This window comes from Merops nubicus, unplaced genomic scaffold (genome assembly GCF_000691845.1).
Source record: "Merops nubicus isolate BGI_N331 unplaced genomic scaffold, ASM69184v1 scaffold31169, whole genome shotgun sequence".
Taxonomy (NCBI): Eukaryota; Metazoa; Chordata; class Aves; order Coraciiformes; family Meropidae; genus Merops; species Merops nubicus.
Genome location: NW_008634061.1, coordinates 73,184 through 92,212, shown reverse-complemented (window position 1 = coordinate 92,212; position 19,029 = coordinate 73,184). Strand labels below are relative to the sequence as shown.

Sequence of the window (19,029 nt, the reverse complement as noted above, 5' to 3'; positions counted from 1 at the left end):
CTTCTCCAGGTCACTTGAGACCATTGGGTAAATACGATCTGTGCTGCGTATTTGTGCTCTTCCAGGTGGAATTTGGCATGGTTTGATACTAGAATTGTGTTTTTCTCCACACATGGAAGAAACACAGCTATGATTAGAGGAAGATGTGTATCTGCCAGATGAAGAGCTTTGTGCATGTTGTCTTCTTCAAAGAGCCCTCTTTCTAAGAATTCCCTTCCTCATTTGTCAGTGTGATTATATAATCACATTAACCTTCAAATCATGCTAAAAAGCCGGTAATCCTGTAACTACAAAACCAAGGAATTCCTTTATGTGAATAGAACACTTCAAAGACTTGAAACATCATCACACTGATATCTGAAACCAGTATTAGTTTCCATTTACAACAATTACAAACTTAAAGGTGCACAAGGAAAACTCACTTAACGCTTGAATGCCATGCCAAGCTTGGTTATTTTTATGGTGGAATTATTGCACATTGGTTCTATTTTCTGAGGTATAGTTAAAGCATTTTTTATTTTATACATACTGAATACAATGCCTGCTAATTCAGATACTAAAATTATTAAGATATTCAGATAGTAACTTGTAACAATTTTCAGAGCTCCTAGTTTCATGTTGTGGTGCTGCCAAAAGGGCTGCAGTGCCCTTCCTCTGTCCCAGACACTAATTCTTCCTGCTTTTTCTGTGATGCAGCAATGAAATGAATTGGATCAGACAACTGACCAGCTAAAATCAAGCCAGAAAAAAAGAAATTCATTTCCACCAGTCAGTTCTCAGGTCTGGCTCACTTCATTTGGGCTAGTTTTGGCAAAGGGAAAAGTGATGTCAGAACAAGGAGAGCTGACTCCCTCTCCATCACAACATATATTTGCTAGACTGGTTTGATAGTGAAACCATAGAGAAAGAAGTTTACACGTGCATACGCCTCTCAGTCCTTTGCTATTTTAAGGCTAGGTGAAGCTCCCATTGGAGTCTCTGCCTGCTTTCTCCCTTGAATTTTGGATGAAGCAGTTGTTGGTTCCTAAAATGTATTATCTGAGTCCATGGCTGTAGTTCTGTGAATTTTATATGACCCCTTTTTAGGTAATGTAAGTGCTTCCTAATCCTTCTATTCCAATGACCCATATTTTCTTCCTGTTTCAGAAATGGACATGCAAGCAAGGGAGACTAATTTAATTTACTAAAGTTTGCAAAAGAGAAGAGAAATTGAATCTAGTTTTGTGAGTCCAAAACTAAGCTAATACCCTCACTTGTGAATCCAGCTTATATCTAGATAGGGCCTGTTTATTTGTCCTTGATTGTGACTCTTCTTCATTTCACAAACATTTGTCCAATGACACAATTCTAAAGCACATCAGTAAAAATCTCCACAAGTTGCTGACTGAGATTTCTAACATTATAGGGTGAATTTCTAAAAGTTGACCTCAGCGTTCCTGCCCTGCTAGAATTGTACCTGCAGTTTATCTCAAAGCCTACATTTTCAGACTAAATGTAATTTGAATCCCAAGTTGCTTTACTGTTTTTTCTGTACTACCATTAAGTGTATGGGGCCTGGGAAGACAGATAGATCTTATGTCAATCAGATGTTAAATGCAGCTTAATCTCATTATGTCACAGGCAATTAGAGTTTCCAAAAGTTGTAGTTTACATTTAGAAATCTATAATGAAATCTAAAAAAGGAATAACAAATTAACACTTCCTAATGTGCAATGGGTAACGATTTATGCAACTGTCTGTATTATTGTGCACAAGTTTATGAGAATACACTTGCTCACGCATACATACTTGCACTGTTTTCTACACAAAAACTCTTCTGAAGTTGATATGTGTTTTCCATATAATAATAAATTTGGTTTTATTTGAACTTTCAGTCGACGCTGGCGTCGCTGGAATCGATTTAATCGAAGAAAATGTAGAGCTGCAGTAAAATCTGTCACATTTTATTGGCTTGTTATTGTCTTGGTCTTTCTGAACACATTAACTATCTCATCGGAGCATTATAATCAACCTGACTGGCTGACCCAGATCCAAGGTACAATCAAAAATCATCTGTCCTGTTTTTACTTTGGATACATGCATTCTAACAGTGACTACTTGTGTCCTTTGCCATTTTGTTGTTTGCTTTCCTGAAGGATTTTCAGCCCAGCCAAAGGGAGATACAAGAAATGCCTTTATCTATTTGATCTGCAAAATTGTAACACAGCTTGATGGCATACCAGCAAAAACCTGACAATACTGAATTGTAAATACCTGTACTTTTATTGTTAAAACATGCTGGAAAGACAGGGAAGGAAGTGGTAACTGGCACAGCAGAACGTACTGTGGGCTGTGTTGCTTAAGTTAGCATGGTCTCAGCCTGTGAGCTGAGCAGCCATGAGCTGCACAAGGGATTGGGAAATGATAAGTTTATAGGTGGCAGGAAGCTTTTCATCCTTGTCTAACCTTTGCCGCTTTGGCATCAAATAGAGTCCAATATTAAAAAAACAGTACTTCCTTCTTAGGCAAAGGCCTGCAGATTAATATAGCAAGTATAGTAACATTAAAATTAAAGTGGCATCTATGAGACAATTCAAGAATGTCTGTCTTTTTTTTTTTTGTTTTAATATTTTGTTCCAGATATCGCAAATAAAGTTCTTCTGGCTTTATTCACCTGTGAAATGTTAGTAAAGATGTACAGCTTGGGCCTACAAGCTTATTTTGTTTCTCTATTTAACCGCTTTGATTGCTTCGTTGTTTGTGGTGGCATTGTTGAAACCATTTTGGTGGAGTTGGAAATTATGTCGCCCCTTGGAATTTCAGTGTTTCGCTGTGTTCGTCTCCTGCGTATTTTTAAAGTAACAAGGTAAGATCAAGTAATACTGCTAACTTTAGGGATAGCTGAAGGGTGATCAGCAATTCTTTTGTAATACTTCATCATGCGCTGCTCTTTTACTGTTTTGTTTGGGGTTTTTTTGGTGTGTGTTAACACACGCATTTTAATTTATAGGCACTGGGCATCCCTGAGCAACTTGGTAGCATCCTTGTTAAACTCAATGAAGTCCATTGCTTCACTGTTGCTTCTGCTTTTCCTCTTCATCATAATCTTCTCGTTGCTTGGAATGCAGCTGTTTGGAGGCAAATTTAATTTTGATGAAACTCAAACAAAACGGAGCACCTTCGATAATTTTCCACAAGCTCTTTTAACTGTATTCCAGGTAACTTCCTTTCATCCCGTATGAAACATTTTACCTTTTTAAACAAAACTGTTTAAGTGATCATGTTGTCTGAAAAAAAAAAACCAACCACAAATACTATTTATTCAGTTTACTTTAAGTAGCATCCTGCTCATGAAATTCAGTACTCTGGTAAAACTGTACCATTTATACCATTTGTTTCATGTCTTATTTGATCTATCTATGCAACATAGCTATCATATTACTTCACAAAATTAAACCTCCTTTGTCCATCAAATACATGACTAGAAAAAGAGGTGGAATGTTATTTTTATTTTAATGAAATTGTATTCTTTAACTTCATTAGCTATATAAAAGGTCACCTATTCCTAAGCTGGAAGAAATGAGAAGCATGTTAGAGTGCATATTTACATATAGGTCATGCCACTTACTATGATATAAAAATAAGTATGAATTTCTTTAAAGAGACACTGTTGTCAGGTTTATGAAAATTTTAAAGCAACATGCCTGTTACATGTGAATAGATAGGGTCATGCAGTTTACTTTTCACTATTTTATAATTATTTTTTTATTTTTCCTAATTCGGGTACTGGAATCAGGCTAATTGGCTTAATCTTTGTAGTCATTTTCATATTCAGCTTTGCACATTACCACAATGTTTGGTTTTAGACGTTGTAGGTAAGTGCTTAAAGCTCACCCTGCAAGACCCAACATTGCCAGCTTCCTATCTCTTTGATAGATGCTTCATCTGGTGGCTGCCCAAAGCAAGCAAAAACTGTTTCCATGTAATTTTAACATAGGGAAATTTTAATGAACCATTTCCTTAAGAGGAAAAATGTTCACGTTTGACCTGACAATATCCCTTGAAAAAACTAAGGCTGCACTTTCAAACTCAGCTGAGTTGGATTATTTTTTTTTTCCAGATTTTGGGCTGTCTCATTTTGAAAGGAATGAGGCTTCCTTTAGTTTAGAATACACTCAGAAGCAATTGGCCTATTAGGTGCTCAACAACTATGCAATTCAACTTCATAAGTTTACCTCTTCGAATTTCTGAAATTGGCATGCATATCATATTCTTGAACAACCATTTTAATTACTTGGAAGGAGAGTCAGTATTACATGTTTTCTCAGGATAGAACCAATTATTTTGAATATGTTACCTAGAAGTATATGAAGTGTCCCTATAGCCTGTGTTTAATACTCAGAATTTTTGTAGTAGAAGAAAAATGTGGACTTGCATCACTGTAAGCTATCCTTTTAACTAATCAACAGATTTCTGTAAAATTATTTTAGGCTTTGGTGAAATTATGTGAAACAATAGTCAATAAGAAAATTGTGTAATTCTGCCACAGCACTAAAAGCTATAGCAGTAGTATATAATTTATGGGAAGGTGGCCAGTCACCATTAAATTGAAAATGGGTATGCCAGTTCACAGGACTAACAAATGGCATGCACTAGAAAAGATTTGTGGCCACTACTAAAAAAAACCAAAACAAACATACAAACAAACCACACACAAAAACCCCCAAAACAAAACCAAAACAAACCTTGAAACATACACTAATTTGATTTTTCAATGTTGAGTTACTAATACTCTATCTGCTTTCTAGATTCTAACAGGTGAAGACTGGAATGCTGTTATGTATGATGGCATAATGGCATATGGTGGCCCATCATCCTCAGGCATGATAGTATGCATATATTTCATTATCCTCTTCATCTGTGGTAACTGTATCCTTTGCACTTGTGGGAAACATCTCCAGATGGGGCTGTGTGCCGGGGACATATGCAAAATTTCTCTAGGAGGGAGGAGGAAATGGACATACAAGCACTTTCTGCTTGTGCTAGGTCCATTAAATAGACTTTTCTTTGTATACCTGTTCTTTAATGAATGAGACTCCAGTGATCTCTGAGTCCATCTCCAGACACCACAATGGCAGAAAACAGAGAATTTTTTCTTTCTTCCCTCTGTGAGAAAACAGCCCTATTCTACCTGCTTGTCTCTGTTAGTCATCTCTCCCTCTGAAAGTGTGCAGATGTAGTCTGATCTCTATGGCAGCAATTTCCTGTTCATCCTTCTGATGCTTGATATAGCCCTGTTAATTCTGACACACACTGACAGTGGAGCCAGTGATCTGCTGTATAGTACAGGGACCAGATGAGAAAGGTCTGCATGGAGAAACGTTGAGTCAGGGTTAAGTCTGCTGAAGCATTACCCTTCCTTGCCTTCAGTGGAAATAGTTCCTTGGCCCCATGTAGCATCAAAAGCTAATGTCTTTCTCAGAAGTTCTTGAAAGGTCAGGAGCTGATAAAAGGACAAGACCATCCTATTTTCTGTGGTACTTCTGTCAATATATGTACTTACTTGGTATGGACTGAAGTACGGAATTTTATATAGGCTGTTGTAGACACAGAAGTTAGTCCATTATAAAAATAAATTTTTCAGAATGCCTGAATGTTTATAGACATTGTTTCATATTTGAAACTTGCTCAGGTTAGCATGAAGTAGAATTTAATTTCTTTTTGAAAATATGTCAAGTATTCTGCCATTTTAAAATCAGTGACCCTAATGGATCTCTGCTCATTTTACACCCACCATTAATCTAGTCCATTAAATGAGTATTATTTGCACCACATGCCAGCATCAGAAATCTCTGTGCTGTAGGTTGGGAACATGTGTTTTATATCTCTGACATTGACAGCATTTATGTTGGTAATAAACCAAACAAGTATGGTAAGGCATAATGTCCTTAAAATGATTTGAAATAGATATCTTGCTAAACGTCTTCTTGGCCATTGCTGTGGATAACTTGGCAGATGCTGAAAGTCTAAATACAGCTCAGAAAGAAGAAGCAGAAGAAAAGGAAAGGAAAAAGAATGCAAGGTAAAATAGCATGGGCATGTTGATTAAGCAGCAGGAGGAGGAGGGTACTGAATTCTTTCATACGCATTTTCTTTATTTTAATGTCTTTAACATCTTTAAAATTTATTTGACTCAGGAAAAAATATGAAAGAGCTTACCTGGATATTAAAACGAGACCAAATTAGTATGATTGTAGACAAAAGTTGGGTAGTAAATGGGAAAATGGGGTGAATTAAGGACGTAATGATAAGCCAACTGATATTTAAACACTGCAGTGGTAGGATTTATTGCACAATTAGGACAAGAATGTATCTGCTGTTGCCAGTGCACAACTCCCCGGGGAATCAGTTCTCTAAGCCTTATATAGACAAGAAGGAAAACTTCCTTTGAAATCAGTACAGGCCTATTGAAGTCAATGAAAGTTATTTGTATGAGTCTGAAGGCACAGTTTATCCCTTTTGAAAGGAGTGATGATCATGCATTGAATTTTTTAGGGATTAGCTTCTGGAATTATATTCAAAATCATAATCTTTTAAATGGATCATTGCATTCAAATGCAATAGACTTTACTGCTCTGACACCAGCTGGGCAAATAATTTTAACTATTTTACTGTATGGCTTTAAGTATACTCTCTTAAATTAACTATCCCATTCTATGAAAAGTTAAAATCTTCTGTCTTTACATGATATACTTTGTAACTGTTATTTTATTGTTTTATAGAAAAGAGAGTCTGGAAAATAAAAAAAGTGAGAAGTCAGAAGGTGACCAGAAGAAGCCCAAGGATAGTAAGGTGTTTATTCTAAAAATTGTTTTTTCTAAGAAGCAATTTTACTAATTTTGCTAGGGAGTACTTTTCAAGACTGTTGTGCATTGTACAATTTCCTTTATGAACCCATTTTAGAAATCCTTTTATGGACCCATCATACGTACATTTTTTCTAGTCAACAGAAACTTAATTCTCATTCTTTGCATCCTAACTGAATCTCTTAATCCAGAAAATCCTTTTGGTTTCAGGATATTCTGACAAGGGAAGCTCATAGAGCATGAAGTAGTTAATGTTAGATAAAATTGACATTATTTTAGAATCCTGGTAGCTATTTGCCTGGTAAGTCCACTAGAGAGATTAAGGAATGATAAACTCTTAGCAGAGCGTTCCAACTTTCTTGGTAATTTTTACCAAAGCCTGTTTGTTATAATCTCACTTTGATCTATGCAGGCAGAAGAATATGGATACTATAGAAAAAATAATATTTTAAAAGCACATATTAAACTTTCAGCTTTCCTCTGTTCTCAGTTACCTTGTTTCAGAAAACTCAAGACTAAGCATAGAGGTCACTTCCTTGCCTTCAGATGCTTATTTGGACTTTCTGTTGACTTTATACCCAAGCTATATTTAAATTTATTTTTTTCTTGTGCATCCCTTTCATTGCTGTAGGTAACAATTGCTGAATATGGAGAAGGAGAGGATGAGGATAAAGATCCCTATCCACCCTGTGATGTACCAGGTACGTTAATACTGGTCAGAAGACAAACAGGTTTGTTTGCCAAAATATCCTAAACTCGGGCTTGCTGAATACTGAATCAATTCCTTTGAAGACAGTGATGTTGTGCTCTGTTATCAGTGGATAAATGGGCCTGTAAGCTGCTAAGTATTATCTTTTCCTGCAGCTTCCTAGACAGTACAAACAGTATATAAGAGTTAATACTGTGAGCCTAAAGACTGCTGTGGTAATACTCTCTGCATGTGAGAGAAAATTGTAAGCTTTTCTGAAATGTTTGGCAAAAAAAGGACATTCCAAGGCTGAAGATGTTCAGATGTATTTTAATACAAGCCATGCTTTTATATTGTTGTGAACAAAGTCTCAGTGCTTTTTATTTTATAGTAAAAATGTGTTTAATTTAAAGTAGGTGAAGATGAAGAAGATGAGGAGGATGAACCAGAGGTACCAGCAGGCCCACGTCCCCGTAGAATATCAGAACTGAATATGAAGGAGAAGATAACACCAATCCCTGAAGGGAGTGCCTTCTTCATTTTCAGCAGCACCAATCCGTAAATAATAATCTTGAAAAATACTAGTTTAGGCCACCAAGGTTTAGCAGTGCACTGAATGAACAGGCTTCCTTCCAGTGAGCTTAGGGATAGAACTCCAGTATTTTCAATAGGAGAGAGACTGAATTTTCTTCTAAGGTGACTCAGTAAATGAAAAAAAAATTGATAAATATACTAGTTTGCTTCCCACTGTTGAAGATAATGTAATTTTGTACGTAGTCTGTCAAGTCTGCACATCTGAAAAGTATTGTTTAATCTTTACCAACTATTTAATATGTTAGTCACTGGATAGAAAAACTCTGACATAAGATCCAAGCATCTTCTACATAAGAAAGGATTCCTATAGAACCTTTATGGAGCAATGCAGGTGATGAAGGAGAAGAGAAAGTAAGAGAGTGATAATGAGAAAAGAAGGAGAAAGCATGTGTATATTCCTCCTGGGGTAAAAGCATTTTCCCAGATTCAAGCAAACATTGGCAATAAAGACAAATTATTTCTAAAATCAAAAGCAATAATAGTTGGATTTTGGGGGGAATTGGGATCTTTCAGTGTTCAGACTAACTCCAGAACTTTTGGTATCTTTTGCTTTGTATGCTGATGAAGAAAGCAAGCTTTGCTAGTCAGTAGAAGTCATTACTAATTGTTGGATGGAAGTGAACAAGTGAACTAAATTCATATCCTACAGACTGAAAATAGCTGTTATATTTATAAGTAGCAATTTCATGATCACTCTTAGACTGGAGTTTAAGGGTTATTTGTCATGGGAGAATGCTGTCTTCTCAGTGATAGAGGACATCACAAATTTAGAAGATGGGGTGATGATCAAGATACAACGTTCTGCGCTTATATCTTACTTGTTGAATGGGTTGTTTGAAGTTCTTCAGAATTTTCAGAGTAGAGAGCCATTTAAACTAGTAATTTTCAGAATATATATATGCCGAGTGCAAAAACATTAGATTTGTTTAACATATTAGATTGCTTTTGGCCTCAATGCTACGTGTTCTCAGGCCAAAATGGCCAACTTACTTAACTCAGAATATACTCAAATCATCTTCTCAATGATGGGAGAATAAATGTTCCCCAGGAATCCTCCGATTCCTCAGCAGAATTTAGACAACTGCAGTTTTAGTCAGTTATGCACCTGATCCTGACTTTTTGCCAATTTGATCATGTTCTACTCTACCAAGGTGCTTAATGGTTTTTAGAATAACTGTTTGCTTAGTTGCTCTAAGCATATGTACATTTCCACTTCATGTCCTGTGGCTGAAACTTAGCAGCTCTATAATCTTCAGCACTTACTTGTCCTGTAATTCTATAAGAAATTCTTCACAGAAGATTCTGATTTGGGCTGAGTCTCTAAGCAGCATACTGAGATCTGTAGCCTAAAGCCTCATCTCGCCAGATGAGTATTTTTGAGAGCCTTAATAAGAATCAAACCAAACTGGCGATCTGAAATGACTTATTATCTAGAATTGGTCCTGTTGACATTGGCCTCCGTAGGTACACAGTGGTACAAACATTGGAACTTGTAGTGGCATTCATAACCCATTGAAAACCAACAGGAGCTCAGAAATGTCTTGGGTTCCTTCACTAAGTGCATCTTCACTATAGGTGGATTGGGTTCTGAATTTATTTGCATTTTTAGAGATCAGGGCAATAGCTTCAGCATTCACACTGTGTTTAGCTGCTGATAGTTGCAGTGTTCTGTTACTGTTGGTGGAGCAACAGAAAACATGTTGTATATTAGCCATCTGCTGAATTCTGTTTGCACACATGGTATATTTTTGTATCTCTTCTTCAGAATTCGAGTGGGATGCCACAGACTCATCAATCATCACATCTTTACCAATCTCATCCTTGTCTTCATCATGCTGAGCAGTGTCTCCCTAGCAGCAGAAGATCCAATTCGCAGCCACTCTTTTCGAAATAATGTAAGCCCTTCACTTTTATCCCTGAAGATAAATATATCCTCACAGGGTATCAATCCTTTGGGACTAGTGTCTGATTTTTAATTTTCAAGTTAAGAACTTTTCCTTTTTCAAGCCATACATTTATGTTTGGGTTTTTTTTTTTTTTTTCTTCAGAAAAAAGAAATCTTTAAATACAACTAACTTGTATCAGTGGAATATCATAGGTAGTAGAACCATTTGTTACGTACACAATGTTATTCCTTTGTTAGGTGAATGGATCAGAATAAAATAATCTCAAGCTGAGCATAATCTTTATAATTTATTATATGTTGGGAATGGACTCTGACCTGTCCTATCTTCTCCTTCATTGACTCTGTTATATGGTCTTGGGGATCTCAGAGTATCACTCTGTTAGTGTGTGTATGGATTCATTACCTCTTTTTTCAAAGAAGTTGGTGTGGTCACACTGAATGACTTAGAATACAATACCACCACATCTGACCACAAGATCCTTGGATTCCTTATTCCTTCGTTAAATATACTTGAGGAAACAAAATATTTGTAAGAATATTAAATTCGGAAATTTCTCTATTATTCTGTAAAACTGTAGTGTATGCGGTGGATGAACAATGGTGTTTGCCTAAAACAAATTCCTGAATCCCCCATTCTGAGTTCATAAGTTCATAATATAGAAGTCCTCGCAGTTACTCAAATGGTTACTGTCAATTATTGGACAGAAACAAAAATAAGTCCACTATTGTGATCATGAATGCTTGTCTGACACTTGTTGCACTTGTAGTGGTGAAGCAAGCCTCTCATGTTATTGTGAGTTGTCCATGCTTTAGATGAGGTATGAAATAACTGGTGATGCAAATCGGTAATAGTCTGTGGGGCCTTTTGGGATACTTTGGCAGAACTTCCAGGTCTCTCCTGTCATAGATATGAATTGATCTGTAGAGATTGCCATGGAGTTAGAGAAACTCTTCCACCTCTTACAGGAAAGATGGCCAGTAGAGGATGTATACCGTAGCTCTTGCTAGTGTATATGCAGCTTCTGAAAGTCCTCTTCTGGCTGTTGGCATTCTCTGAACATTTTTTCAGTAACATTAGTGGAAACCAAAAAACTAAAACTTTCTTCAAAGGTAAAAGAGGTCAAAGAACAAAGACACTCTTCATGTACTATTCACTAGAGCTGTGTGCTTCCCATATCTATAAAACTGGACAAGTGCAGTCTTGTGAATAAATCACATTAATGGGTAAGAGAAAGATCTGGTGGGGAATACTGAGGTTGTTACTGTAGAAATGGCTAGAAGGGCTGATACTAGTTTTTCTAACTAGAGGAGTACTAGGAAAATGTAAGTGGAGATTGGTGGTAGCTGAGCGGATTATTCCTATTTGGCACATAGGTAAAATCTGTGAGTCATTTCAAGAAGGTGTTGCCCTCTTGTTGGACATAATCACAATGCACCAGACCTGTATATTTTTCTTGTTATTACCTTAAGTAATCATGTACCTTCAACCAGCCAGCTCAGCAGGGGAATGAAAATTTACAAACTGCAATGCCTTTAAATATTTTCCTTTAACTCTAGAATGAATTCCTTACTGATTAATCTTTGTTTACTAGCTTTAACATTTGCCTATTTTTTCAGCTACAGAAAGGGGCAGAAGGATGTGATCTTCAGCTGAACAAAGGGAAAAAATTATTTCCTTCTCTATGATCTAATAGGAATACTTTCTTTGTGTGTTGTTTATTTTATTTCTTCCCATTTCATTAGTTGCTGAACTGCAGGCAACACGTTTCTGTGCACAACAGCTCACTAGTCGGATTGCTGGATCCTCAAAACTATACTAGTGCCCTACTGCAATGAATGTTGGTAGCTGAATTAGGTGCTAGTGATACGGCCACCTTGAAAGGGTGAAATTTTGGTTGTACTGAAACATATGGCAGCTGTCCTGTCAACAGCTGTGATGTCAACACCACATCCACAGTCTTTTTTAAAAAGTTTATGTATCATTATGCAACTGTTGTGGGTTCTTTTCAATTTCCTGCAAATAAACCACTTCTATATTGGAAACATACTTAAAAATAAAGCTCTATCAGCTTTAACAGCTACTTTCTTCAGCCTTTAGCAAGGATACAATATCTTACACAAAGAATAGATACTTATTAAAAAATACTTGTCTTTTTTTTATTAACCAAAGTGAAAGCTGATAAAGTCTGAATTTAAAGAAAATGTTGCTTATTGGGTTCTCTTTAACCCTAATTCTTTAGGGGTGAAATCTGTTATCCAAACACAGTGGCATCTGATAAATTTTTAAGTAAATAAAAATGGTTGTACAATAGCTGGAATTTTAAACTGCTTTGTCTAAATTCCACTTCTACCTACTTAGATTAATTCAGATGTTGTTGTACATGTGGTCTAAATTGTAAAAATTTATTAATAGATGGATTTCTTACTGTGGCACATATTATACCTTGCAGATACTTGGTTACTTTGACTATGCTTTCACAGCCATCTTTACTGTTGAAATCCTGTTAAAGGTAATGCATTGTTAATTGATCCTTGTTAGCTCAAAAGCAGCTTTAGCAATAATGTTTGTAACTTTTTGTTTACCTTCCAGATCCTAGGGTATGCAGATTATGTCTTCACTAGTATGTTTACATTTGAGATCATTTTGAAGGTAACAGGTTTCTAAAGGAAGTTTGTTTAAAAGGATTTTCCTTGTGTGTCACCTGCCAAGAAAAGGCACTTGAAGTGTTCTTCGCCTTTTCTCTAAGCGATCAAAGCTAAACTGTTTTTTAAACCAGAGGAGTTTTTTATTTCACAGTTCCTCATAGTTTTGATTGGTTCTTTTTTACCATTGAGTGCATGAAGAAGCTGATGTTTTTATCATTACATCAATTTTATAATTCATTTTTTTTACCCTTTTTAAACTTGCAGTTGTCAGAAAAGGGAAAAATGATTCACTGCGCATGAGCTTTTCCTTCTCCTTGCTCTGGCATTTCCAAAAGAGATAATCAGTCTTTTAAGGAGGGAGCATGTAATTTCTCATTTCTTTTGCTGATCTATAGTCACAGAGCTAAAATAGTAGATAACTATTTTCTTGCAATAGGACTTGCAAGATATCTTGCATTTACCTATCTACCTATCAAGATACTTTGCATTAATCTTGGGCATACATTTAAATACACAGAAAGGCATAAAAATGCTTGCTTAAATGTATTACCCACGCATGAGTCAAAAATTGGCCTTTTAATGTATAGTTTGTGTACTGATTTTTAAAAATATCCACAGGGGTTACTCAGATTTTAAGTGTATGAGGCTTACTCTGGCAAAGAACCCATATAACTGAGGATTAGCTTCATTTAAATTAGGTTAGCATTTCAGAAAATGATGAACAAACAAAATTATTTTTGGAATTTGCAAAATAGTTTTTCAGATATTTATAAATTATTCCTAAAAGTTTAATGCTGTGTATATTCACCTTGAGTTTTTGGTTGAGTAACCCTGATCTATACACTTAAAAATTTCTGGTGCACTAAGAATCTGTACATAAACTTTGCATTCCCAGTTGAGAATTATGCTTAACAAAATCTCTTCTCCCAGCTTTTGCTCATATTGCTGTGCATACTGTTCACAATGTGGTTTGATTAACAGTAATTGATGCAGTATTTGGGCTGTTTACAAGATATGCTGTACTGTAAGTAGTAGACGACTTTTATGCTTGTTAATATTCTTCCAGACTCATGTTTATCCCCTTATTTCTCACTTTCAGCAGTGAGGAGCTTGCTAAAGAATCGATTCATCTTATAATTTTTGTAGCATTTTAAATTAAATATCAAGTTTCTTCACTGCTAGAGAAATGCCAAACTAAAGGAAAGAATAAAGCACTGAAGGGACCTGTAGCATTAGATCAAACTAGTTCCCAACTCTGAATTTGAGAAGCCAGGCAAAATATGTTATCACCATTTCTGTGGCAGAAGAAAGTTGGTAAATTTTCTACATGCTCTGACCAGCAGGCTGTATAGCTCCTGCAGCTCCAATTGTTTCTCTAGGAGACAGGGGAATTAGAAAACAAAGCACAAATAGGCATTAGCGTTAAGAAAAGCAACATTCCTAACTGCAAAAGATTCTGACACTGAGTGACTCAAGATTTATCCAAGGGATGTAGGTAAGTCTTAAGCTTGGGCTGCTGAAATCTGGCATTGCAAAATATTACAAAGAAACAAGAAGCCCCATCATGGCCAAAAGTGTTGATGCTCCTGCCTTTCTCCAGGAAGCTCTGCCCTGCAATGCACTCATGTATTTATAAAGGAAAATAAATTGTACCAAAAAATGCAATGAACAACAAGAACATGACATGTGCACGTATACCGTGCCTGCTTTACTAACATGTCTCAGATGCTGGCTTTGCTTGCTTATGGCTGGAGTTCTCCATGTCTTCTGTGCTGAGTTTTGCATTGTGCTTTCCACAGAATCTAAGTTATACAGAACCTGTGTGTGTTCTGCAAGGAGTAAATTCAAGACTAGACCTGCAGTATCAATCGCATTCCTTAATTTCCAGGCAAAAAGTATATGAAACCGAAATCAAGAGAATCAGCTGCAACAAAGAAACTCATAAATGTCCAAACCCCAAGCATTAAAATGGAGTAACTCTTGGCATGTGAGGAGCCTCCCTGTGCTCTCTCTTATTGACTGCTCTGCAGACAGGAGATTTTCCATGTTATATGGTGTCAAGTGTATGAATGAGGACATGAATAACAGAAAAGCTGCAACATCAGTTTAAAGCATTTAAGAATTCTCTAATGTAATCCCTATGTGGTGTTGAAATCCAGTTTACTATCCTGTTTGCAGTACTCAGGGAAATGTAAGAACATTGGAACAAAGGTCAGGTTAGGGCCTTTTGCTTTTAATCTTGTCCCAGCTGTGCTAATCCCACACCATTTAAACCAGTCCCCAGTGGTGTGGAATTGCAGACCGGAGGAGAGGAAAGGAGGGGCACTGGTGGTGCCCCAGGTGCTCAGCTCAGTGTGTGTCCTGCAGCATCTGATCAAATCTGCTTTAGGCTTTGCTTTGGTTTTGAGTTCTGTAAAGGATGGAATGATTTGCTATAAAGAGTTTTATTCAAATGCTTCCATGGGGATTTGTAGTGATTGAAATGTGAGTCTGTATATAAAATGGGGAGATACATACTTCACCTGTATTTGTAGGTCAGTTTACTTTTTGGGGACTCTACGTGAAACTTTGTGTGCTTCTAACTGATAACATACTACAGTGTAATTGCATATTTATAGGTAGGTGTAAGTTTGATAGTCAGGATTATTTTAGTGTTCAACTCCCACTGATTTTAATGAGTTTAGTCATACTCTGTACAGCTGCGTGAAAAGAGCTAGGAATTAATCAGAAATTTTATCATATTACTATCTCTCATGGTATGGCATGAGTTAAAGCCTTAGGATTTTTATTCTTCTAGTTTTGAGGAACATTTAGTATTCTGAACATGACAATCTAATGTTTACTGTGAGAATAAGGACACAAGAGCTTTAAAAAATCCCCACATTTTTTGTAGTTGATGCTCCTTTGCAGTTATGTAGCTTTCACTGATGTTGATGGTTTTTCATGCATAGGTCTGCAAGTTTGTGCACACAAGTAGTGACACAGTAGACTGAGATGCCCATTGATGGTAGCTGTGTTCTACATTGTGGAACAGTCTTGGAAGATGCAATAGTCTGCTACAAGAGGAAAGGAAATAAAATCTTTTTGTTCCATCTTGAGGAACAGAAGAGAATAGAAAGCAATGTATTTAAAGTGCCTTGTCAGTATCAGATATTTTCTGACTGGCTTTGAGTTCTCTTACCTGGGCAAAACAATGAGCAGTTGAGAATACTCAAGCCTTTTTAAGAGGTCCTTAAGGCTAAAGAAATTAGAATCCGTGTGCCTGAACTGACTACTAGGTATTTTTCAAAGGTATCCTTATTTTAATTTCAGGTTTTCAGTTTCAGTCTTAACCTATAACTATGGAAAAAAAATCTGAAATTCTACTCAAGTGCAGATTCTGAGCTTCCAATGGCTCAACTATATTCCTCTGTGTGTTTTTTAACTGGTACTTGCTCACTGTTATGGTAAGGATCTGATTCACAGATTCAGGAGCCAAATTCAGTTTTGCAGTACCTGAGAACATCTGCCCAGATTCTGTTTGCAGCCATAATTAATAGAGCCCTTGTTGCTGGCTCCTAATGAAACCTGCAAATGATGCATGCAGGTTCATTCACAAGATATCCTCTGTGTGCTTCTTTAATCTTAATGTAGGTACAGAAAGCAAAAAAATGAAGATAAAATCTGATAGGGAGAGCAATGTTTGATAGTCCATGCAGACCAGCAAAACTTGGGGACCCTTGTCCACACACAATACAGAACAATCTATAGCTTGTTCCAGGTTGTTCCAAGAAACCCACTCATGCATCTCTTGTGAGCCAAAGGCAAAATAGCACTGCAGTGCTGCCTTCTGACAACCTTGGGCTGGTTCTGTACCAGATTTGACTCTCAGGATTTTGCAATACACTTTCAGATCCCTCAATTCTCAAGATAGCATGAAAGATTAGGAGTCAGAATCTGGACCTTACAGTTCAAAAAACATGGAAAGTTTATGTTTTTTTGCAGTCATTTTTCTAAGAAAGACCAAATCAATTCAGTGTAATCACCTCAGCCTAATCAATTCTTACAGAAAATGTAACATTTGTTGATATGAGAGAATTAACACATTTGCTGGTGTTGCTTGAGCAGAATTTTTATAATTTCAATGAAGCATTTAAAGCTCACAGTGGGATTGTTTTCTATCTCAGTTGCTTTTAGCAAGTGAGATAATATTGTATGCATTCACACTCTAGACAAGTGTCTTGTAAACAGCCTAAATGTGAATTTGAATAAATCAAAATATAGTCTAAATGTGTAACAATTATCTTTTTAGATGACAGCTTTTGGAGCATTCCTTCATAAAGGGTCCTTCTGCAGGAATTATTTTAATTTGCTGGATTTGCTGGTTGTGGGTGTTTCTCTGGTATCATTTGGTATTCAGTAAGTACTATACTTACAATGTGAATGATTCTTTTTTTTTTTTCTTTGGGGTTTTATACTAAAATCAGTGTTTTGGCTCCTTTGCTTTCCTTGTTGTGTGTGGGTGTGCAGGATCAGCATTCAGGGTTGGGACTAGTAGTGTTTTTATATATGGAATATGTTGTAGCTCATTACTGCTACAAACTAGAAACAAATTACTACTTCCAGTAATTACCAAGAGAACAAGGAAGAGCACCACGACATTGTATTGTATAGCAAGTAGCTCCTGGACCTATGGGGATAATTACCTTGGCAGTGTTTGAAAAGGAGAGAAGTTGTACCTTAATGAGGACTGTGCTAATGAAGAATTTTTTTTTTTTTTATATCAGGCTAAATATAATAAAAGAGCCTGAAGGTGCTTATTGATTCACTGAGCAGTTGTGCCTCATTTAAAATGATTTGTGAAACTTTTAGTGTCTTAGAAAAGAGCAAGGGCTGGGTGGCAGTCAATGTCTTCCCCCTATGTGTTCTGCTCGTACTAAGACATCTTACACAAGGTTTCAGTTTCACAGTTTGTTCTTTAAAAGGCTGTCTACTATTATTTCCTCAAAATGCAGTCCTTGGTACTCAAAGAGTATATAAGTCATTTGAGATCTTTTCATTTGCAGCTGGTTTGAAATGAAGGTATTCATTGATCTACAGAACTTACACAGTGTCTTTGACAGAGCTAGTCAACACTGAAAAATACCTTGGGTGACTGTTTTGCTTCTGACCAAATTAAATGCATTACAGTATCAGACAAGTTTCTGAGCTGTTAATTCCCAGATTGAAATAAAAATCTCCAGAAAACAAAATTATTCTTATGCTATATATGAGGCTGATACTATTTTGTAGTAATAATAAAGGATCGATAAAGAAATACTTTTAAAAAACTTGTGTATAACTATCTTGAGACTTTTTTGAGATTTCATATATAACAATGTTACAAGAACATTATTATTCTTAGTAATAAAATCTGTTACCTTAAAAGTAACAGCATAACTTTTTTTTCCCCCATAGATCAAGTGCTATCTCAGTTGTGAAGATCCTCAGAGTTTTAAGAGTCTTGAGGCCTCTAAGGGCAATTAACAGAGCAAAAGGACTTAAGGTGGTGTTTTTTTGTTGTGTGGGTTTGTTTTTGTTTTGTTTGTTTGTTTGTTTTTGTTGTTTTTGGTTTTTAAGTTCTATTTCTGTTGGCCTGGTTCTTCAGTCCTGCTGCAGGTTAAAAATTGTTGTGCAAGAAAGATTGCCTAGAGAAGTTCACAGGGCAAGGACATGAATTAGTTACCGCTTCTTAAACATACCAGGCCAGGTTCTGCCCAGAATTAGAGCAGTTTATATATGGAAGAACACCAGTGCCACAGAGAACAGATTTTGACTGGGATACTTGCCGTGAACCAACATGTCAGAACAACATTTTAACTGTTTTTCCATAATGCTTATGTAATTATCTTGATCAGTCTATGCCAACAGACTTATAGACAATTTAGAAAGTAAGTTTAATTATGACAGAAAGTATAATACTGACAACCCAAATAAAGTAATTAAAAAAAAAAATAATCTGAGTGTGATAAAATAAACTTTTACGGTATGTATTCTGTGATACCAAGTAACAAGTTGTATTAAAAAATATCTTTTTTTCTTTGTTTTTCTTTCTCTTTCTTTCCAGCATGTTGTTCAATGTGTCTTTGTGGCTATTAGAACTATTGGTAATATCATGATTGTTACAACTCTGTTGCAGTTCATGTTTGCTTGTATTGGAGTGCAGCTTTTCAAGGTAAGACACTCTCAAAATTAACACTACATCAAAGAAAGCAAAGATATGTTGACTTCTTGGTAACTTGCTGCTGGAACTGAGTTGGTCCCATTCTGAACCAATCACAGTATATATATGCTTGTTTTGCATATTCTTCATCTTGTCATTGCTTTTTGTT

At 36.2% G+C, this 19,029-nt stretch overlaps 1 protein-coding gene across 1 annotated transcript in view; it reads left to right on the top strand.

Annotated features, from left to right (window-relative positions):
- Positions 1-1,874: 1,874 nt before the first annotated feature.
- CACNA1D (calcium channel, voltage-dependent, L type, alpha 1D subunit) overlaps positions 1,875-19,029 on the top strand; it is a gene marked incomplete at its 5' end in the record, with an annotated part of 73,255 nt that continues 56,100 nt past the window's right edge. Inside the window, 13 exon segments of the mRNA XM_008948442.1 lie at positions 1,875-2,035; positions 2,620-2,845; positions 2,990-3,197; positions 4,788-4,908; positions 5,947-6,061; positions 6,762-6,831; positions 7,477-7,546; positions 7,947-8,091; positions 9,893-10,022; positions 12,624-12,683; positions 16,971-17,077; positions 18,116-18,203; positions 18,765-18,916. Coding sequence (XP_008946690.1) covers positions 1,875-2,035; positions 2,620-2,845; positions 2,990-3,197; positions 4,788-4,908; positions 5,947-6,061; positions 6,762-6,831; positions 7,477-7,546; positions 7,947-8,091; positions 9,893-10,022; positions 12,624-12,683; positions 16,971-17,077; positions 18,116-18,203; positions 18,765-18,916 — 1,653 coding nt within the window.